At 49.4% G+C, this 21,236-nt stretch overlaps 7 protein-coding genes across 7 annotated transcripts; 4 read left to right on the top strand and 3 right to left on the bottom strand.

Annotated features, from left to right (window-relative positions):
* Positions 1-501: 501 nt before the first annotated feature.
* On the top strand, positions 502-1,680 carry BO82DRAFT_387499 (uncharacterized protein; the record flags this gene model as incomplete). The annotated part of the gene is made up of 3 exons (XM_025638318.1): positions 502-816; positions 994-1,173; positions 1,251-1,680. 3 exons carry the CDS (start codon positions 502-504, stop codon positions 1,602-1,604), a joined length of 849 nt encoding a protein of 282 aa, XP_025486371.1. The 3' UTR covers positions 1,605-1,680.
* A 561-nt stretch (positions 1,681-2,241) lies between these two features.
* BO82DRAFT_296898 (uncharacterized protein) lies at positions 2,242-2,653 on the top strand (the record flags this gene model as incomplete). Its single annotated transcript, XM_025631921.1, has 2 exons — positions 2,242-2,390; positions 2,449-2,653. 2 exons carry the CDS (start codon positions 2,242-2,244, stop codon positions 2,651-2,653), a joined length of 354 nt encoding a protein of 117 aa, XP_025486370.1.
* A 4,887-nt stretch (positions 2,654-7,540) lies between these two features.
* Positions 7,541-8,909, top strand: BO82DRAFT_296872 (polysaccharide lyase family 1 protein; the record flags this gene model as incomplete). The annotated part of the gene is made up of 5 exons (XM_025631919.1): positions 7,541-7,740; positions 7,804-7,950; positions 8,010-8,135; positions 8,188-8,518; positions 8,571-8,909. 5 exons carry the CDS (start codon positions 7,541-7,543, stop codon positions 8,907-8,909), a joined length of 1,143 nt encoding a protein of 380 aa, XP_025486369.1.
* Positions 8,910-10,991: 2,082 nt separating this feature from the next.
* On the top strand, positions 10,992-12,737 carry BO82DRAFT_296847 (sulfite oxidase; the record flags this gene model as incomplete). Its single annotated transcript, XM_025631918.1, has 2 exons — positions 10,992-11,212; positions 11,264-12,737. 2 exons carry the CDS (start codon positions 10,992-10,994, stop codon positions 12,735-12,737), a joined length of 1,695 nt encoding a protein of 564 aa, XP_025486368.1.
* Positions 12,738-13,400: 663 nt separating this feature from the next.
* On the bottom strand, positions 13,401-14,819 carry BO82DRAFT_215250 (lignocellulolytic auxiliary activity family 14 protein). The gene is made up of 6 exons (XM_025630733.1): positions 14,309-14,819; positions 14,167-14,251; positions 14,078-14,106; positions 13,892-14,028; positions 13,762-13,836; positions 13,401-13,706 (listed from the first exon to the last, which is right to left on the bottom strand). The coding sequence occupies exons 1-6, from the start codon at positions 14,806-14,808 to the stop codon at positions 13,681-13,683; spliced, it is 852 nt and encodes a 283-aa protein (XP_025486367.1). The 5' UTR covers positions 14,809-14,819; the 3' UTR covers positions 13,401-13,680.
* A 3,239-nt stretch (positions 14,820-18,058) lies between these two features.
* Positions 18,059-19,912, bottom strand: BO82DRAFT_347646 (putative MFS multidrug transporter; the record flags this gene model as incomplete). The annotated part of the gene is made up of 3 exons (XM_025633797.1): positions 18,059-18,814; positions 18,888-19,708; positions 19,772-19,912. The coding sequence occupies 3 exons, from the start codon at positions 19,910-19,912 to the stop codon at positions 18,235-18,237; spliced, it is 1,542 nt and encodes a 513-aa protein (XP_025486366.1). The 3' UTR covers positions 18,059-18,234.
* Positions 19,913-20,349: 437 nt separating this feature from the next.
* On the bottom strand, positions 20,350-21,109 carry BO82DRAFT_359362 (uncharacterized protein). The gene has a single exon (XM_025636557.1). It carries the CDS (start codon positions 20,869-20,871, stop codon positions 20,572-20,574), a length of 300 nt encoding a protein of 99 aa, XP_025486365.1. The 5' UTR covers positions 20,872-21,109; the 3' UTR covers positions 20,350-20,571.
* Between the last annotated feature and the right edge of the window lie 127 nt (positions 21,110-21,236).

Here is a 21,236-nt window from a genome sequence, read left to right as displayed (position 1 = left end):
TATTAAGATCGATACGTTCTACATTGGGAACGCGGACGCTGATAAATCTCCAGGTTTGCCTTTCCGCATGATGCCAAAATTTTGGGGTTCGAAGTGGTCTGGTTTACATCGCAGGGCGATGAACCCTGGCGTGTATTTTTCTGCCCGATCAGCCACTTTTAATGTTCATTGTGTCGAAAACGACTTGCGAATTCTTCATTAACCGCACCGAGACAGGGAAGGGGATCATGTTGTTTCACGTCCCGTGCGAGGGGCTTCCCTCTTGAAAAGGCATGCAACTGATTATGAGTCTCTTGTTTAGATTCCCCTTCGTGCCGTGTCGGCTTTCGGTACGTAGATGAGTCCAGGTCATGTGACATTGTTGATGTAACACGACAACAAACGACCACGAAAGAGCCGACTGCCTCAACTTGTCCTCTCCTTCACCTTTCTCATATTCTTCCTGCCTTTAGCAATTTCTATATCCATATCATCCTGCGAACTGTCATTCTCAACTTCAAAATGACCAGCTCCACGCGTGATAGTGGTGAGAGCGCTCCTGTCGAACATTCGAGTCGGCTCATGCTACTCCCCGGCGAGCTACGCAACCTGGTTTACACCCATCTCTTCGCCGCCACACGACTCAGCTTCGGTGAAAGAATTCTTTCTCGACTCACGTTCATCACAGTCAAGCCCGCTCCAAATTCGCTGGCAATCCTTCGTGCTTGCAGATTGACCTATGAAGAAACGACGGGGCTATGGCTCGGCCAGGTCATACTTTCCTTCGAAACCGTGGAAGGCATGCTGGACAAACTCTCTCCCTTGCCTCCAGCGACGGTTTCCGCCATCCGTCACCTACGCTTCGGCGGGCACTTGCTCATGTTTTCCCCTATCGACTACGCACGACGATGTTTTCTGTCGACTTGCGTGGGCGCTAAAGCTTCTTCCCGCCTTGCGCCTTGACACCCTCACGATTCTTGCAAGATCTCATCCGCCCTCCGCCGACTGTGATAGCAAGGACTGATTCAGTACGGCACAGGATGGCAGAAACTACGCTTCCTCGCCCCGGATTCTGATATGCTCGCTTTCGCCAAGATCGACATGTTCATGGCCGACCCATACTGGCGTAAGCCACAGCCTAAGATCTGGAATCACATGACCGCCCATTGCGATGGAGAGGCTTCGGGTGTTGGGGTCAAGATCATCGATCCACCAGATCCAATCTTCCGGGAGCAGTTCTCAACCCTGGAACATGCCATGTCTTTGAGCAGAAGACACTTCCCGATGGATGCTCCCAGGAATTGTTTGGCGTGAATGCCGACGCAGAGCTCCTCCGTGAAGAAGAGGTGGAAAATGAGCTCCTGGTAATGGTGTGTCGAGGTCGGGGCGCCGATATTCAGAGCGCTCTTTCACCTCCTCCGGGGTATGATATCCGCGAATGGGCTGGTACGATGACTTGGTCCGGAATCAAGCGCCAGTGCCGGTTCGGAGCTTCAGATGACGTTGATGACGATGATGGGTTTTTGTTCGAAGATCCCCCGGAAGAGTTTCTGATCGATTCATATGTTGATGTCAACAAGTACGTGCACTTTCGCATCAAGTACCCCGATGGAACACTGAGTTGACCTCCCCGCACGCACTTTGGATTTCACACTTTGCGTCTCTTTCTGTACGCTTGACTTGCTGTATGTATGAGTTAATCCACTTCTTCTCATAGTTGTACCTTAGTGCCAAAAGCTGTCAACCTTGTTATGTACCCCCATTGCACAACCTACATGCATGTGAGCAGCGCTTGAGTAACAAGATTTGAGTTTCCTGGTATGTTTCTTTTATCACTGTAAGTAGTGTCCGCTGTTCTGAAATCTTATGGATATCTAGATGCACCCTCGTACAGGCACTATGCTCTCCGAAAAACGTTCCGCCCTATACATCATTTTCAATGAAACTCTCAAGATAACCTTGCCACGTATGCTCGTGTTTTCTTCTTCTTTCTTCCCTTCTCTGACTTTTTCTTCTCTCCTCTCATCTCATCTTGCCAAGAGATTAGATAGTATGGACAATCGTATGAAAGTTTATCCGAGGGGCCGCAGCGACGCTTAGACTCGGCGGCTGATCGGAGCGACCGGAAAGCCCCCACGAAACCTCCCTGGTATAAAAATAGTAAACCTTGCGCACCCAAGCATAAGCTCACTGGGTCAGATTACCATAATTCACCAAACACAAAGTACCTCGATCATGTCTTTCTACAACCTTGGTCTCCGCATGGGCGGCGTCTCAAGCACTGTATTCGCCGCCCAAGGCATATTTCTTCTAGGAAATGCATTTTATTCTATCCTGTTTCCATCATCGGTCGCCCACTTTGAGGGCTCGTCGTTGACCGGAACCCCCGAAGGCGCTGTTCAATGCATTGGGTAAACATTGTATCCTTCACCTCACACAGCTGATGCTGGTCGCTAATTGTTCTCGTAGCCTGACCTCTCTTGCGCTTGGCACATACTACCTCATCTCGACATACCAGCGCGATACTTTGATCATGGTCTCTTCGATACCTTCTCGTCTGGTGGCAGCGTGGGTCATGTATCGGAATGGCGGCAATTGGAGACCGGTTGCGGCCTTTGAAACTTCGATGGCCGTGTTGGCTGGCGCAGCACTACTTTGGGATCGGTTTATGTGAGCTGGGTGCATAGCGGAGAACTTGAACGAGCGTTTGCAGTTACATTAGTATGATTTATTGAATGTTTCCATGAGGATTCGAAAGCCATACAGTCTTCCAGGCAAAGACTCATTTATAAGAATAGAAACAGAAGAGGAAGGCCCGGATGCCCTTCGCTCTGAACTATGTACATTTATACCGCCATGAATGCCTTCGGCATCCGTGGGTAAAGACCCTGCGGGCTAAGGAGCCCGTCAGTTTCACCCCCAATGGCTCTCGTGGGAGAACTGCATGCCTAGAAGCTTTAGACATATTTAGATCACGGCGAACATATGAACTGTGCAACGCTGCACGACTACCTCTCAATCCTTATCTCCCGTGTCACTTCTCGTTACCTCTCTATATCTCCCCACCGCTGCAGTGCTCAAATCTTTTGCGCCATGCAATGACACCGAAATCCCTTCTGGATCGATAAGCAGCCTAGCAGTGCTTCTTTTTGAGTCCCCGATATAGTAAGGTTTCATACACATCTGTTGCCAGGTCTCTACATCCACGGCGCGGAGAGAGGCAAGTTCGTAATTGGTCTCGATCGAGGTCTTCAGAAGTGTGTGCGGTCTTCCCCATCGGATCAGTCAGAAGTCCGGCTGTAGCTGAAAGAGGAGGTGTGTGTCTCCAGTCTTGCAGTTTCGGGTTCCGCTGCTGCTGTCGGACCCTGCACATAAGAGACTGAGGATGAAGCTTCCTATTACGGTTGCTGGAGCATGGGGACCGTGAAGATTCGTGGCCAGGACGAGATGGGAATCCGGACCATTTTAGAGGTGATGGACGAGACGGCAATGATAAGACATCTCTATCTCGAGTCGTACCGACTTTACTATAGTTGATGTGTCTATTTCGCAAACCTACAGGTGTCGATGCCTCAGGCATGGACACGAATAACGAATGGCGGCCAAGTAACGCGATAACATATTTTCATCTTTTTGTTCGAGCTCGCCGTGTAAGTCCGACGTTGGAGGCTGGAAAAGAGTTGTCCATAGTTGATGGAACGTGACATAAGATCTGGCTGCTCCTGTTAGCATCTTAGTTGACGAATGGGTAGAGGCTTCTTACCAATGCATCCATCATCATTTCGAAAGCCTTCTCAAATCTACCTCATCACTGCGGATGAGTCTTGCAGCCATCGCGCTGGCCAACACTTCATCCACTGGATTCTCGTCCGCAAAGGACCCAAAGTAATAATTCCCGCCCCATTTGTCATTTGAAACCCTCAGCCGGAGAAGTAAGACTAAAAAGGTCGAGAGCTCTGTCTGGCTGAGGCGGTATGTGGTAATGGTGAGACCCTCAGCCAAAAGCCTCCTGGCTACCGCTTCCAGCTGAGTCGGTGACGGTGCTAGATTTGTGGAATATGGCTGTGTCGTAGCCAGTACATCCATAATATCGTCCAAAACAGACTGGGAATAATTTGGTGGCTCGAAGGCGGAAAAAACATGGGTGCTCTCCAAGACCGATCCTCATCAACACCGGAAATTGGCTCTGTGAAAGAACGCCTTGACATGTCGCCAAAAGTATTATCCTGCCTCCTGTGTCCCCAACAGCTTAGTACCTTGGTGCGCGAGCAAGGCTACTGCTCTTTGAAAGGCGTCTGCGTCGACTCTTTCGTTGGCTGTCTTGTCAGTCGACTCACATGGAAACGGATGGTGAGCGAAGAAATAGAAGCATTTCCACAACACTTCGATGGCATCCCCGGAGAATAAAGCGCCTGGGTGCGTTCCGTCAATGTGGCTCTTCAAGCTATTCTCAGTGTAATCTCAATTGCAAGATTAGCTAGCTCGGAAAATTGTGTCGGGCGCATATCTTACAGCGTCGGCGGTCCAAATCCTCCATGCATGAAGCGTCGAATTTCGTCCATGGATTGTGGATTTCTGTTGTTATTATGGGTTGTAGTGCACTCTGAAGGTCTTTTTTGATGGACTCTAGCATTCTGTTGGTATCGTTTCTGTGCTCAATGTGTGATCAATTGAAGATTGGGCCTTGTGTGGCTTTTTTCGAGGTATTGTTTGACTTTGCGATCGTGAGATCCTGAATGCAAGTAACGCAGGATCTTATCTAGGGATGGAAGCATTCTTTATTAAGTAATATTGAGTGAGATCAAATTCGGTCGAGGGTGATATGAAATTATAAGTGACGAGACTAGGCTCAAGTGTTGGTCGCAGTGAATTGAAGATGAATAGTACGAGATGTTGTAGCCCTAAGTACTGTACCCGGCACTGCTACCGCAGGCCCCCCCCAAAGATTTCAGGGGAAAAGACAAGCAATGCCCACCCGATATAACGGGTCAATTGAGCGCAATTCTGCTCAATGAAGAAGCACACATTCCAACTATTCAAACAGAAACAACTCTTGGAGATCATGCGTTGAGCACAGGGATGGGTGCAGGGAGGAATGGGGTCCGGATCCTGCAACCCGAAGTCTATCGAATCACAACCAAGTATTCTCATGATTCCAAGCAAAACTCGTTGATCAAAGGAGAATTAGTCGGGACTGTTCTCCTGCAGCTAAAGAATACCTTCAGGTTGAATAAATATATCCTGTCTTGTAAGGCTGAATCAAGCGAACGGCCGCTTTCTCCTTTGTTCTCCTGGCAGTGTTTTAGAATTATCTTCCACCGGCCGCGGCAACTGACCGGTTGAACTCAATAGAACAAACGAACGACGCGATCCATTCCATATTCGTTTCTAGCTACATGCCTGCTACTTGATAGAACCCTCTCTCCGGAAGTAACGAACGCGAGGATTATCTACCGGCAGGTTGTCTCTCGCTAAAGGAGACTTGTTCACAAGCGCCGCGGCTGCCTGTCAGGCACCAGCTCATGGATGCCTTAAAAATTAATCAGCTACGTACATAGTGCAGAGCGAAGGTCCTGCTGGAACCTTTTGCCCTTCTTCTTGTCCCCATGACTTGAATTAATGCTTGCCTTGATTTCGGGTAGCATCGCCTCTTATCACTTACCTTGGCACATTCAGGCGGACGGAGATTTCGAGGTTTTCAGAATCGATATACCTACTGAGAGTGAGGCCGAGATCATCGAAAATCGTTATTTTAAGGCTTAAGGAAGGCAGACAATGGCTGCCATCTTGTGTAATACATACTGTTACGCTAGCTGGCTACATATTATGGTCCGATAGTATTCGATGGGGGGTATAAACCCCTCTCCAAGCACCTGCCTAAGCACCTTTCCCAGCATCTCTCCCAGTAAGTGAGGTAGTCAAGCACATATCCAGGCATATTTATCGGCAAATGAGACATTGTGACATCCTCTAAGCACCTTGTCAAGCAAGCAAGCGAGTAAGGCAGCGAGGCATCTACCACAGTGTTTTAGTTGAGAATTTTTGCCGTTAAATGAGACAATCCATGCCTCGCTGCCTTACTCGCTTGCTTGGAACCATGTTTCGAAGTATTGAAGTAACATAAAAAAGCCTCGTCTTTCGAGTGTTCTACTTAACGGATGTCTAGGCTACGGCTCCGGCAGGATGAATGAGTATACTGTAGAGTCCCACATGGCGGTAAACTTCAGGGGCTCGGATTAGGAATCATAATTTGCCCCTCACAGTTAGGTGCAATTCATAAACTTAGATGGAGTAGAGAAGTACATTCATTCGTGACACACTTGATGAAGCTACCAGACGTTTCTCTTACTCTACCAATGAAAGGTGCTCGAAGATAGCGGACGGCTTATTTGGAAATCGTGCTATAGTGAAGCATAGAATGGTGACAATCGGGGTTCAGCGACGGTGTAGTAGCTTGTTGCGGGACTCAGCCACCATGACTCGGAGAAGCGCCATCTATCATCAAGCAGCGGGGACTCGAATTAACCAGAGGACCTCACAACAAGATGATTTATACTTGGCCGCATCGGTACTTCATATTCAACGGCTTTTATCCGCTAATAGAATCGCAGCGTAGAGTATCTGGGGTCAGAAATGTCTTAGTCACTTGACAGTTCGAGTCTTGGTATCTCGAAACCTCGTGGGAAATCAATCTATTCGATCATACAGTAGTGATCCTACCAAGACTCTTAGCAGATATTGAGGTGAGACAAAAGAGGCTTGGCAGGACTGCTGCATTTAAATTCACGTGAGATGTGATTAGGTCTAGACGTTGCACGTGACCGTTGCGGTGTTCGGCAGCGACGGAAAGCGATTGGGTCCGAGCGTTTCGGTCAGGGTCTGCAGGCAGCAACGACCCCCTCTCCGAGCTTCCTCGTGGGCAGGTACAGTCCTGAGTTTTGACTGCTTCATCCATGCTCAGTCGCATCAGTCCAGCTCATCCACCAAGAACTAAGCTTTCCATGTTCCTCCGATCTACAGCTGCAAGCTTTTGGTGGGCACTCTTCAGTACCCAAACTTGACCTCTTATCATGGGGTGCCGTGAAATTGCGAGTGGAGCAAAGAAAAAGCCTCATTCAATGGCTCCATCTTCGTTCATGCTATCGATGCTATAGTAGAACCGGTCCTGCCAAGGGATGTTTTCTAGAAGGGATTGAACTCCGGTGGGACGGGCATAGTATCCTGTTCCTGACCAAACAATTGGCCTGTGTGGGTGCTGCCAAGAGCCCCGAATCTGCTCAGGGTGGAGCATGTCCCATTGCAGATGGACCTCCGGTTCTACTCTGCTGCAATGGGCGAACGGGTCCAACGTTCGGCGCCTGACTCCAGTTCCTTGGTGAATTGGGTAAGCCTGTCTCAGCTGCAGACAGGGGTTTTCTCCCAACTCCACCAGAATACCCAGGGTTTTCTATATAAGATAGGAACATGTCTTGCTCATCCCAACCATCAAACCACTCTCTTTTTTGTTCTTTATCCTCATTCATTCATTCCTTTTCTTTTACACTCTTTTCATCTGCTTATCATGAAGTACACAACTCTTTTCGCCGCCGCCGCGGCTGTCTTCGCGAATAGCGTCAACGCTGGTGTTGTTGGTGCCGCCCAGGGTTTTGCTAAGGGTGTGACCGGTGGTGGTAGCGCCGCTGAGGTCTACCCCAAGACCAATGACGAGCTGGTCTCGTACTTGGGCGACAGCCAGCCCCGTGTCATTGTCCTCGACAAGATGTAAGTCATTCATTTCGCAAGAATGTAGTTGAGCAACAAGACTAACCAACGGTCTGAATGCAGCTTTGACTTCACCGGGACCGAGGGTACCGAGACCACCAGCGGCTGCAGTCCTTGGGGTACAGGTAGCTCCTGTCAGCAGGCCATTAACAAGGACAATTGGTGCAACAACTACGAGCCCAACGCTCCCAAGGTCTCTTCTATCACTTAGTAAGTCTATTGGACTCGTTGTATGCGTTGGGGGGTTGAGTGTTGACTGGGTGGTGCAGTGACAAGGCCGGTGTCCTCGGTATCACCGTCAACTCGAACAAGAGTCTTGTCGGTAAAGGCTCTGCTGGAGGTATCAAAGGAAAGGGTATCCGTATGGTCAGCGGTGCCAAGAACATCATCATCCAGTGAGTCAATCAACCAGGGCACTTGCATTGACTCCCCATTGACCCGGACCAGGAACATCGCTATCACCGATATCAACCCTAAGTACGTTTGGGGTGGTGATGCTATCACCCTTAACGACGCTGATCTCGTCTGGATTGATCACGTTACTACTGCCCGCATCGCTCGTCAGCACATTGTCCTCGGTACCCAGGCCGATAACCGCGTCACCATCTCCTACAACCTGATCGATGGTCGTTCCGACTACTCCGCGACTTGTAACGGTCACCACTATTGGGGAATCTATCTGGATGGTTCTAACGACATGATCACGATGATGGGCAACTACTTCTACTACTTGTCCGGTCGTATGCCCAAGGTTCAGAGCAACACCCTTCTTCACGCCGTAAGTATCCGCGAAGCTACGGAAATCGGAATCCCACTAAGAACTTTGATAGGTTAACAACCTCTTCCACAACATTGAGGGCCACGCTTTCGAGATTGGCCAGGGTGGCTATGTCCTGGCTGAGGGTAACGTTTTCCAGAACGTCGACACCGTGGTTGAGTCCCCCTACCAGGGCGCCCTGTTCAGCTCCCCCGACGCCAACACCAACAAGCTCTGCCAGTCCTACCTTGGCCGTTCTTGCCAGCTTAACGCTTTTGGATCCTCCGGCTCCATGAGCGGCTCCGACACCAGCATCCTTAGCAAGTTCCAGGGCAAGAACATCGCCTCTGCCAAGGCACCTACCAACATTGCCGCCTGGACCATGGCCAACGCCGGTGTTGGCCACGTCTAAGCAGCTGACGCTTTGCGAAGATTCATGGAGCAAAGGCGGTATCTTCTTATGGCACATGTCCTGGTGGGACATGTACAAGTGATGCCGGCGATCTGATATTCGTCACATGACCCGCTTCGCTTTCCCCCGCTGACTAACCCTCGCCAAGCCCATGCTCTGTGTATCTTCTTTCAACTTTCCTTCGACGCTGGGCTAGATCCGGCACCTTTTCTTCCTATTGCTTTATTCAAATTCTTCTGAAGTTCAATTTTGAAGTCCAAGTAGAGTTTTATCTTGTAAATCGGGGATCACCGAGTGGGGTGACTGCCTAAATTCAAGATGGTAAAGATGTACAGTACATTACATTCAGGATAGATTAATGAACGATTTACACGTTCGCACAAAAGTAACGTTTTTACACAAAGACCCTGTATGAGTCAGCAATGCAAAAATGCCGGTCTTCATACCTGTTTAGGAGTCGGACAGAAACTGCAGCTGATTTCCGATGTTTCACCACGCTACCTCGCCAAGGTACACTCAATTTCTTCTTGCCTTTTTCGGATGTAATTGTTTCACTAGATGCATCATCCGGGTACTTGTGGTTTCCTTATCGCCGTATCCAAAGTCTGTGGTGGAGAAAAAGCAAAGTCTATGACGATATGAGGGTTTTTCTGTCAACGCACTGAGAGGCTTCAGGGGAGGTTCTGGGACGTGTTTGATATGATTCTTGATGGTTGGTTGGTTGGTTGAACTAGCTACGTTCCGCACGTAAACAAGATGAAAAGGCCTTTGGGATCACGTGGCCGGATTACTTAGCAGCACTGACATTTTCTGTTTGAAGCCCCCTGGGGGTGGAATATATTGCGGTAGGCTGCCAGCGCTCCGCAGCTTCCATACAGTCTTAACCATTAATGGAAAGGAATATTCTGCCCGATAAGAACTGCACCCATTGATACGGAGTAAGGAGTTGAGAGGGTAGTGTGCACATGCATTCATCCTGTACTCCCCTGAGCCCGGCATATACTCGGAGTACCTCGTGGTGTTCAGGCTGCACGTCAATGGCAATATTCTTCTTCCAGTCGAAAGCCTTGATTAGATTGTGCACATATCAGGGACCTGAACGAGACAAATTGTCTGAATAACTGAGCAAAAGAGTCTGTACAACGATAAGGACAATTGAAGTGGTAGCGACCACTGTGCGAGATGGACCTCCGACGTGCACTGCCTCCGGCTCTCAAGTAGGGCTAACTTCTACGGTCGCATCAGCGCATATTAGCTCCACAAGGCTTCTGGCACCGAGTCAAAGATTGCTACTGCCTCAAAGAAGCTATTTGAGACATTATCAGCGGCAGAGACGATGCGACAAAGGTTTCGATGAGCTCATATCTTCAGTATGTTGCAGGTTTGGTGTTGACACTCCTGGACGAATGCGAAACAGGGTCTAGGCTCGGAATTCCCTGATGAGTTTTGCGCCGAGTGGAGCTCAGGATGATCTCCCCCACTTACCTCTGATGTCCGTTCTATGGCAGGTGTTGTTAGTTGACGGCCACTTTTTCTCACCTTTGAACATAGCAGAGTAATCGAGCTGGAATGATTGGTCGGATTATGAAGCGATGCAACCACGGCGCACACGTATGACGTGGTGGTGTCCGACACGAGGCGCGTTGCCCTATCATTTGGAACTAGGATCTAATAAGCCATCATTTGAGACATTTACAGGTCATCGTATGGTAGCAGAATGCATGGAGCACTCTAAAGATGCCGTGTTGGGACTGGTGTCTTGTGCAAGCAAATGGAATATGCATTAGGTATGTGGCTTTGTCCTCTCTCAACCCCAGCAAGCCAGCCCAGGAAGTCCGGTCGGGGAGAAATACGAGAAGTTAATGTGATTCTCTCCGCCTTATCCGATGTGACAGCCACCTGGACGCGAGTGGGAGACGTCATTGGACAATCACCAATTCCCGAATCCGACTGATCGACTTGCCCCTCCCTCGTTGCGAGCAGATAAAGAGATAACACACCTCCTCAACCCACTCTCAGCCCTACGACTAGACAACTTGAGCACTTCGAACTGGCTCTCAATTCCGCAAGCACACCGTCAAAATGGAAGTTAGCCAGAAATCAGATACCAAGAATCGCCCCGATGAGTGGATGATCGAGCAAGGCATGGCAGGCCACAAGCTGCCTATCCTCGACCAGACCGGCAAAGAGACCATTCACATATATCCTCGTCCGCCGACCAAGATTAAGCAGGACAAAGAGGTGATTGAGGCGGTTGGAAATCGCGATAAATTGTTCGCTCGGGAACGAGAGGGCTGGTTTGGGTATGTCTCGTTTCTTAACCCACCTCGATCACGCAGCTGATTCACTGCCAGATATGTGGAATGGGAGGATCACCCCGAGAAGAAGGCTAAGGCGCATGAAATCCTCAAGTCTCAGACCTTTCCGGACTGTCCAGACTACCAATTCGGACATATCCCCGGCACCAACCCCGTGCTGTCGGGAGACGACTTCAAAGCCTGGCATGCTGCCATCGGCGGTGAGCTGACAACCGTGGCCGATGACTCGTGGGAAACGGTCCTGAAAGAGAAGCATCCCGACATGTTGCATCTATTGCAGTTCCCGTACAACGGAGAGCCGCCCAAGCGGTTGGTGACGTCGAAGCCCATTACCCCGAATCCCTTGCACTTCGTGCGCAATCACGGCGGTATTCCGCTGATCGATAAGGATAAGTTCGAGCTAAAGCTAGACGGGCTAGTCAAGAACCCAAAGACGTACAGCCTGGACGAATTGATGGACGAGACTCGGTTTCCGCGCATGGAGAAAACTATCACCATGCAATGCTCCGGAACTCGTCGAATCGAACAGATAACTCTATATCCTGGTCAAGGGGACGAGGTCCCACAAGCTCCTTGGGCCGAAGGAGCCATTGGAACGGCCAGATATGTCGGTATCAGCTTAAAGAAGGTCATTAAAGATTGCGGGGGATTGATCGACGGGGCCAGGCATCTCGAATTATATGGCGCGGAAACGTACGTCAAGGACTTGGAGGTGATGAACTACGTGGTCAGTGTGCCCTGGTCTAAGGTCAAGGCCAATGAAGTCATGCTAGCCTGGGAGATGAATGGAGAACCTCTCCCCAAAATCCACGGGTACCCCTTACGCGTCATGGTTGCCGGGTACATAGGAGCCAGGTCAGTCAAATGGCTTTACAGAATCAAGGCAATTGAAAATGCTTCAATCGCTCCAGTTCAGAGCCGTGAATATCTCTACTTCAACCAGCAGGTCGGCAAGTACAACCAGCGCCCGATTGACGGGATCCAGATCCAGGAGATGCCTGTCAGCTCGGCGATCATGTCACCCTGGCAGCACCAAGTGATCTTCCACAACGGGTCAATATCATGCAAGGGATGGGCCTACAGTGGCGGTGGACGCTGGCCAGAGCGTGTCGAGCTATCAGCGGACGGCGGTTTCACCTGGTACGCGGTCCCCGAAGAGCGCCTGTCCAAAAAGGGCAAATGGACGTGGCGAACATGGGAGATCGATATCCCCTGCGATGTAGAAGGATGGATTGAGCTTGTTGTGAGAACATGGGATAACGCTCTCAACACTGAACCGATTGGAATCCGTCAGACCTGGAACTGGGGGTTGCACGTCACGTCTTCAGCACACCGCGTCAAGGTATACAGTGTCAACAAGACTCACGAGCTGACCAAGAAACGCCTTGCAAAGTTCGAGGAGCTGGGCATTCCTCTTGCACCACTCACTCACTACGATGCTGTCCCAAGTCTGAGCGATAAAGAGTTGGACGAGTATTGGAAGATTCATCCCCGTGACGTCGATGAGTGATTCTGCCCGGTCGCGATGGCGGTAGGTTCATGTCATGGCCAATCGGATAGCCACGGATACTCGAGCTTATCTCCACGACCCGCGGGGCTTATCGCCCAATCAGGAATGAGAAATTCCGTCACATTTCATCTTATCTGATGCTATGGATTTCTGTCCTACGCTGTTTGTCCGTAATGTCTCAGCGATCGTTTGTGTGCTACAAAGTCATAGTTGTAAGACGAACTGCTGCAATCGTCTCAATGAGCTTAGGACTTCCTGCCAATGCCTAAAAATCTGATTTGCGACCGATCCTTCTGGCTGCAAGGAGCCATAATATCTTACGTCAACAGAGCGAACACTGAGCATATCATATTGGCAGACGTGCCCATTTGGAAGATGTCCCATTGAGCTAGTTAAATTACAAGGTTGCTCTGCCGCTTTGAGAACTACATGTGAGAGAACTAATCATCAGGAGGAGAGCCCCTAACAGCGAACTCAGGCAGACGTAAAGCTACCACTTGAACAAAGACCTCCGGTGTTGAGCAGTGAGTTTCGGGCATCACGTCATGGATCTCATAGACAATGCCTGACTAGTATCATAGAGTAGTGCGTCCAAGTCGATTCACAGGGATTCCGACCGGAAAATCGGGAACCATATTCTCTCTGTCGCCCTAAGGGATTTGTGACCCTGTAATATACTCAATATAGCCACCCTGCTCTAATAAGAAAAGACGGCATCTTCGCTTTCGACAACGTTAGCAGCAATCACAAAGACCTTTCTCATCGTACGGTTTCCGGAAAGGATTGCGACAGGATCCATGGTCAGACTCGTCCTTGGATAGAGGGTTGTCTGCTTCCGCCGTAGTTAGAATGCCACAACCAGAAGAATCAATTATTCAAGAGATATAGTACAAAAAGCCCCGACTCAAGCTGCGTCGAAGTAATCACATAGGGTTTCAAATATTCAGTCGAAGATATCATTCTGAGCACCTGTGCGTGGTTCGTGATTAGTCAAATGTTTATTAGGTGCGAGAAATGATCATACCATTCTCCCAACCTAAGACGCTGCTGTACGCGGGACTGACCCCAATGGGTGTTTCCACGTTGTTACCGGATTGTTCTGTATAGCGTTCTTGTCAGTAATGAAGCAGAAACGCAACGGATCGAGTACTAACGGTTCCATGCGATCATCTGCTTGGCACCCTTGACGCATTTCGATGAATCGTCTCCGCAGTAGACAGGAGCTTGTGCCGCAGCAACAGTCTTGGTCGAGCTGGCTCCCGTCACGGTGCATTTGAAACCGTGCATGTACCTGGAACACGTTAGTCCTTGGCTCACAAGGAAGAGTCTGTGCAACTCACATGTTAGGTTGTCCGCAACCGTTGGGAACCTATGACTAATTGTTAATCGACCAGTCTAACAAGGAAGCATGTATGTGTGTAAATGTTACCCAAAGCCAAGCGCAGGTGCAGCCTGCAGGTGGACAGGCAGGAAGATCCGGTACGTCGTACGTCGCCAATCTCTTCCACGGGGTGCTTCATCAAGCATATTAGTCACTTCCTTTCCTTCTCGAAATGCGACTGAATGCTTACTGCTCTAAAACACTAAACACAACAAGGTTCTCCATCGTCACCTGGGTTAAGTCGCTCTGATAGCTGATCGCGAACGCCGTCCCCGCGGCCATGGATTGGTTCTGCGTGTGCATCGCCCCGTCATCTTGGATACAGTCAGGTGGGTTCCCGGGACCCGACCAGTCTTCAGGATGCTCATTGCCGTCGGGCCAATCGCCCGCGTATTGGCCATTGTACGAGAGCGTCGTCTGCGCGCGGTTGTGTGCCAGCTCCACAGTGATTTGCCCGTTGGCAGGAAGCTCGAGGAAGTCGCCGTCTGCTGGAGGAAAGCTGTCGCAGCCACGGTCATGCTGGAACCACCAGTCGGATTGGTCGAGCATGTATAGGGGGTTGACGGCCGTGTTGGTGTTGGGATCGTCAGTGCCGGAGGTGCCGTTCAGACAGTACATCCCTTTCGCCCAGGCGGCGACATGTGCATTGGCGACGGCGCTCAGGCCCAGAATCAGTAATGTGGGTAACATGCTTGTGGTTCTGAGATGTATGTTCTACTAAATGTGGGAGCGACGAGATCCCCTTGCTTTATACTGTACTCAGGCTCAAATGCCCGTTGAGAAACCACATTGTGAGACAGAATCACCAATACTGCTGATGTATGTTTCATTCTCCGAGAGCACGGCACAATTCACTTTGGACCCTGACGCTAATGCCTAGAATAGAAAATGATGATTAGTAGTTGGGTAAGTTAGGCGCGCATCTCCAAATCCTTCGGCCCCCGCAATTGTTTCAGACCCAGCTCGAATACGAACCTCTACCGCTTGACCCTCATTTCACATGTCCAAACCCCTTGCACGAAATTTTTACTTATCTGGTTGTTGACCTTAGGATTTCTTGTTTGATTACATGTTGTCTTACGCCTGGTCGAACCGCCCTCCTGGTAATTAGAGATCTCGGGGGGCTAAGAGTATGATGCCTTGGTTCTCCTTCGAGAATGTGATTGGTAGCCATGAAGAGAAAACCCACACTCGCGAGTGTTCCTGAGTAACATGATTTAGTGCAGATGGTTATGTTGAGTTAAACAATTGTGACATATGGCCAGCATGCTCTCCCTCTCCTGGCCAGATCCTCGGAATCCCTCCCGTGCCGTAGATCGGATCGTGGATTGGAACCGGCACTTGCCTGCACAACTCCCGCTCTTTCTCCGTCTCAACAACCGAGTCCAAGGCATATTCCATATCATGCGGATTCTCTCTCGAGTTTCGGTCGTTCTGCCACTAGTTAGTCTGCAGCCGGGGAATGAAGACTGGTTTGCCTCTCAGCAAGGAATAGAACCCGACAATTTCATACCCATCCTCCGTTTCAGTCACGTAGCGCGTGACTCCAGCGTGCAGTCCACCCCATTCTGGGACATAAATTCTCACCAAGAGAGTAGATTGGAACTATGTACGGAAAGACAAAGACATCTGCTCTAGCGGCAAACTTCACGCCCACGGGGTTCCCGTTCTCACCTGTTCCAGGGTCCAACGGAGACCGACCGTGAAGATAGGTTCCATTTCCCCGGAGAACGGTATAGGCTTCGTGGGTCGTGCCGTGATAATGAGGTGTTGCGGCGATCTTCTCGCCACCGATTTTCCAGTGACCTCCGTGGACCTATTCAGATATCTCTATGGCTTTCAAGGCACCGGTTGGATTACGACCAAGAAGGGCGCCCCAATAGACGATCACGGGAAAGGGGGAGTTGGGAGAGTGTCTGGTAGGGTGGATCGGGTAAAGCTCGGGGGTGACTTGCAGTCTTGGGTTGGACATTAGCAAGAGTTATGATGTCTTCATAAATGGGAAGTAGAATGATTAGACTAACTCAAAGCAGGAACGTGGATGAAAATGCAATTTATATTGATGCATGGTTACACAATCTCAGGTCGTCGGATCCTCAATCCGAATCACGGATGCGGGTACGATTCCTCGGATGGCACCCGACTACCGGTACCATAGGATATGTAGGAACCGATTCTAGTGGACCAATCTGCTGAATAGAAAAAATCACAAAATTTACATGATTTTCAACTCACTCATATGCAGGATTCTGCACCAACAGTCCTCCGAGAACAAATTTCTTCCTAAAACCGACTGATCCACACCACGGCGTGTTTCTCTTTCCCTTACCTTACCGTCAGATAGTCAGCTGATTTCAACTTACTTGCTTAACCGGAAAGAGAATCCAAACTTCAAGTCCCTGGAGGGTTTGATATGTCGATATGTCTGGCTTCGCGCCGTTTCAAACACTATATGTTCCATAGCATGCTTGGGCATCGTCAGGGGTATCAGCTACATTTTCTTGGCAATCATCAAGCGCATTCTGCAAACAGCGGTCTGCATCTGTCTCCTGAATTGCGACACGCATGCACTCGTCCAGATTTGATTCGAGCAAACAATTACTCTCCCACGATATCTGGAAGTGGTGATGGAAACAAAGAGCTTCAACGATGACAGAGAGTCTGTGGGCGTGTTGCTGCATATTGAGGAATCTCAGCCGCTTGAATACTCTTTACGTCTGCGTCGTATGTGTCAATAAGACACATGATCAATTTACATGGCGCTTGTTTACACTGTTGGTGCCGGTCGGGACAATCGTTGATGGTATTTCCGTGATAGATGATTTTTTAACATGTTAGGGAAATGACCCGCCGGTGCGGATCGATAACAGAAAGCTCTTGCATGTCAGCTCAGCTGGCCCTGGATAGTCTCCATATCAGGCATGACCTAATAAAGCAGTAACAGTAGCCTGTAAAACAAGAGTCAGTCATCATACTGCAAATTACCCTTGTACGCAGAATGCATTTTTCGTTCCATAGGTTTTCTTGAGATGTTATCAAGCCGCAGTTAGAGATTGACTAATCTTACCTGGACTTCCTACCCGAGAGATGGCATCAAAACAATCATATCCAAATTTCTCAATACGGAATGGGGCAATCAGCCTCTGAATGCGAACAGGAGAAGATTGGTCATGACACGGTCACATTGGTGTTCATGACCCTCTCGAGTGTTAAAGCATCTCCTGGACTCCACCCACCTTGCTCCCACTTGTCCTCCGTCTCCGTCTCAAATTTGTACTACGATTGAAGGGGTCTTCCAGGGAAGTAGCTCTACCGGTATCATATTTTGCATAATCTCCATCGAGTATATCGCACTCAACTGTCAAATTAAGTTGACATCATATGTAAAACGCAGTTAGTATCAGGTTAATCTTAGCCAAAGACAGCAATCGGCGTGATACCCATCATATGAGTGAGGAGTAATTTGACTAGTAGCACAAATAACCCCTTATTGGACGTGGTCGTTCACATTGGGCTCGTATGTCATATGTATTCAGTCAGAATGTCGTATACTGCTGCCTGGACGAAAGCTTTCCTCTCGCATTCCCCTATTTCTGCCCTCAACCTCAATCTACACTGTACTCCGTTCATCTGCGACTATCCGACGGTGGTCGGACATTTCTCTAAACGATAATTACATTGAAGAAGAAAAAGGACGAGAAGCCCACCACCTCTGCTTTGTCACATACATAGAAATTTTGGTGGAGTTAGGGCTTGGCCAAATTCGTTGAAGAGAAGAGTACACAGTCCGTCCGATTAGGGTCAGAATGGAAGGACAAAGCTGCCGCGGCGCATCCCTGAACGAGACCAGATCGCGTTCATTGAAACATATTTTCATGTGGCCATTTATACTACCGTACGTTATTGTACAATTTTTGAATGGTCCAAACTCTTTCTGTTTCTATTTCTATCCCAAAAGATTCTTTGCTCCTCACCTCCCTGCAAAGAGCTTTCTTGTCGGAGTACTTAATCGAATACCAAAGACAAGGAAGATATATAAAAGAAATGTAAAGTTCGGCCGTTATACCATGCTGACACACTTTCAAAAGTCTACCACTATCCGCATGTTGAATGTCATCAACATCGAGAATCCCCTAAACAACTCTCCTGCTCCATCTGCAGCCTGCGCTTCTCGTCAGCCGTCAGGTCACTCTTGGCGCGCTCGATCCGGACAAAAAGTGCGATTAGGACCAAGGCTAGCCCTGAAAGCCCAACCTGAAACCAGAAAATAGCCTGATAACTCTCCTTGGTGTCCAGGTACTTCTCCGTGTAGACCTGAATGAGGTCCGCGAAGGCCAACATGACGGCGATGCCCATATGCAGGGTGCAGTTGATGAGTGCCCCGGCCAGCCCCTGGCGCTCCCCGGGCATATTCGTCGTGATGAAGATATTGGTCACGTTGAAGCTGATGTCAATGCCAATTGTCCCGCAGATCATGGCCGGAAACACGAAGGCCCAATAGTTGCCTCCTCTGGGGATCACCGCAAAGAGAAGGCCTGAGCCTAAGTATCCCAGGCCCGAAAGTATCATGAGAAGCGTTCCACTCAGGCTATGTAGGATGTGGCCTCCGACTATCGAGATTATGAGGCCTCCTACAGCCATGGGGGTCGTCCAGGCGACGACTTGAAGTGGGGTTGCGCCCATTATACCTTCCATGCTGTTGATGTGAAGTTAGCAGATGCGTAAATAGGCGATAGGGAGATGAAGCTTGGGGTTGGGTGAGGACATACTAGAGAGCAGCATAGAGAAGGAAAATCCCCAGGCTGCCGTACATGAGCAGCAGACTGACCACAATTGGCTTCATGTAATCGACAGAAACCAAATCTCTGGGCAGCAAAGGCTTATCGGCCACCCAGCCCTCGACGTAGACGAATGCACCTAGGATGACGGCGCCTAGGATGAGACAGACGAGGATGTACGGTGTTCTCCACTGCTGCGGCGCATGCGCGCTATCCGCAATCGCAAAGACAAATAGTACAACCCCAGGAACAAGCAGTACACTCCCGATCCAGTCCATTGAAGCCTTTGAGGAAGCTCTCGTGGCGGAATAATCATTTGGAATGGATAAGTATGATGAAACAGCCGTAATTGCAGACAGTATCGAGCCGATATAGAAGTACCAGCGCCAGGTGAGGAAGCTGCCTGCGAGGCCCGAAAAGAAAATCCCAGCAAAGAATCCCAGCGCTGCGCAGGCGCCATATACACTGAAGACAAGGTTCTTGCGCGGCCCAGGGCGGTAGACTTTCCCGAGGATCATGATGCTAGAGGGTAAGAAGGAAGCTAAGGCCAACCCCTGCAAACCACGAAACACAAACAACATCATCCAATTTAGAGAGAACCCAGCAATGAGGGAGGTGATAGCCAGCCACACCATTCCCCCAAAGTACATAATGAACCCGCCGTACATGTCCGCGAGGCGGCCATAGATGAGCAGGGTAGACGTCACCGCGAGGGAAAGAGCGGTAGACGGCAAGATTGAAAGTGCTGGGGGAATATTCAGTTCGTCAAGAAGAGTTGGAAGAAGGACATTTGAGCCGGAAATGTAGTACTCCTAAATTGACTGCATGTCAGACATCTCAAAGGCTACGCAACGGACATCGGGGCACGGTCGCACCGCCAGAACTTGACACATAATGATGGAAAAGCAAAAGGCCGTCTCAGACCAGGTGCTCGAGAAGGCCGGAGGTCGTTCTCGCCCTAATCTCTCTATCGTAGCTGCATCCAGTAGCAGTGATGATGGCTGTGGACGGTGCATATCGGGCGATAGTTGGGCAGGAGAGGAAGACATCACTCCGGGGGCCTCACCTGGCGTTTTGTCTTGCTCTGTGAAGTAGCGAGACACTTTTCTATCTGCACAAAGCAAGGACTCATATCCATCGCGTGTATTCGACAAGGAGGGTACCCTCTTTTATAACACGACTACGTGAGTATAAAAATGAGGGTGTGGATGTGGCCAAGCCTAAACAGGAAGGCCAACGGAGAAGAGGGTCTAACCGGCTCGGGAAGTTGTCGGGAGTGCTGTTTTAGATTAGTAATCCAACAGGCAACTCTATGCTCAAATAGACCTTCTTATGTTCAGTAGATTTGATATGTCGCTTAAGTATGGCGAGCTAAGGCGTCGTGATGCTCAACACTTCTTTTCTCTACGTTCGTATCGCTTTATGCCGTCTTGACTAGGGAAAATGTGTTGCTCATGCGGGGATTCAGGTACGAACCCTCGATTGATATTTATGGCAACCAGAGTGAAGAAAGAATAATAAGTTGACCAAGTCTTCTCGAAAAATATAAGGTAAGACTTCACTGGAAATGGAGCGGAGTACAGCTTTCATTAAGTGGAGATGATCAAGGTAACAGAGATATATCGACAAAATAAACATGGACAGGTCCCGATTCTCGGGTATGTGAAATCAAACATTACATATTCCATGTAGCGCGATTATTGCCCGCTGAACTATGCGGTGGAGACATATCCTTGCGCGGTCTTGGCGACATGCATATCAAGCGAACGCCGCGCTGATGCTTGAAGATGGTGAATGGGAAAAGACCGAGGATATAGTTGAGGGTGTGAAATGTGAAAAGAAAAGTCGTCGGTATCATGAGATCCCATGGTTGGGAAGTTTGTGTGGCTCCTCTGGGACTTGTGTTCGTGAAATCGTTCGTTTTGCCTTGATTAGTCTGAGTGGCAGTAGTTTGTACGAGGTCCAAGGCAGGCATAACTGAAACAATACATGTTAAAACCCTAGGCCAACGAAATGGCGGATCCTCACTCACATCTATGGGTGGCTCTGGCCATAATATCGACCCGGCGGAAAATTGTACTCGTCATCCCAGTGCTCTTTCGCAGCTATCCCGACCTTCCATAGCTTCCAGTGTTCTCGTAGCCGAGACTTGAGGCTGCTCCTTATTCTTGGGGAGACATGTCGTGGTTTTTCTAGGAGTTTGACCTCTAAAGACGACCTGTCACTCATTTTGGGTAGATTATATTTCCACGACAAGAGACGGATTGACAGAAAGAGACTGAACTGTTCATTCTATATGAGAGAAAGGTAAGACTGAGCTACGCTTATATATCCAACCCA

This window comes from Aspergillus uvarum, assembly GCF_003184745.1.
Source record: "Aspergillus uvarum CBS 121591 unplaced genomic scaffold BO82scaffold_92, whole genome shotgun sequence".
NCBI classification, from domain to species: domain Eukaryota; kingdom Fungi; phylum Ascomycota; class Eurotiomycetes; order Eurotiales; family Aspergillaceae; genus Aspergillus; species Aspergillus uvarum.
The sequence above is the reverse complement of the archived record's forward strand: the minus strand, read 5'-3'. Positions and strand labels throughout refer to the sequence as shown.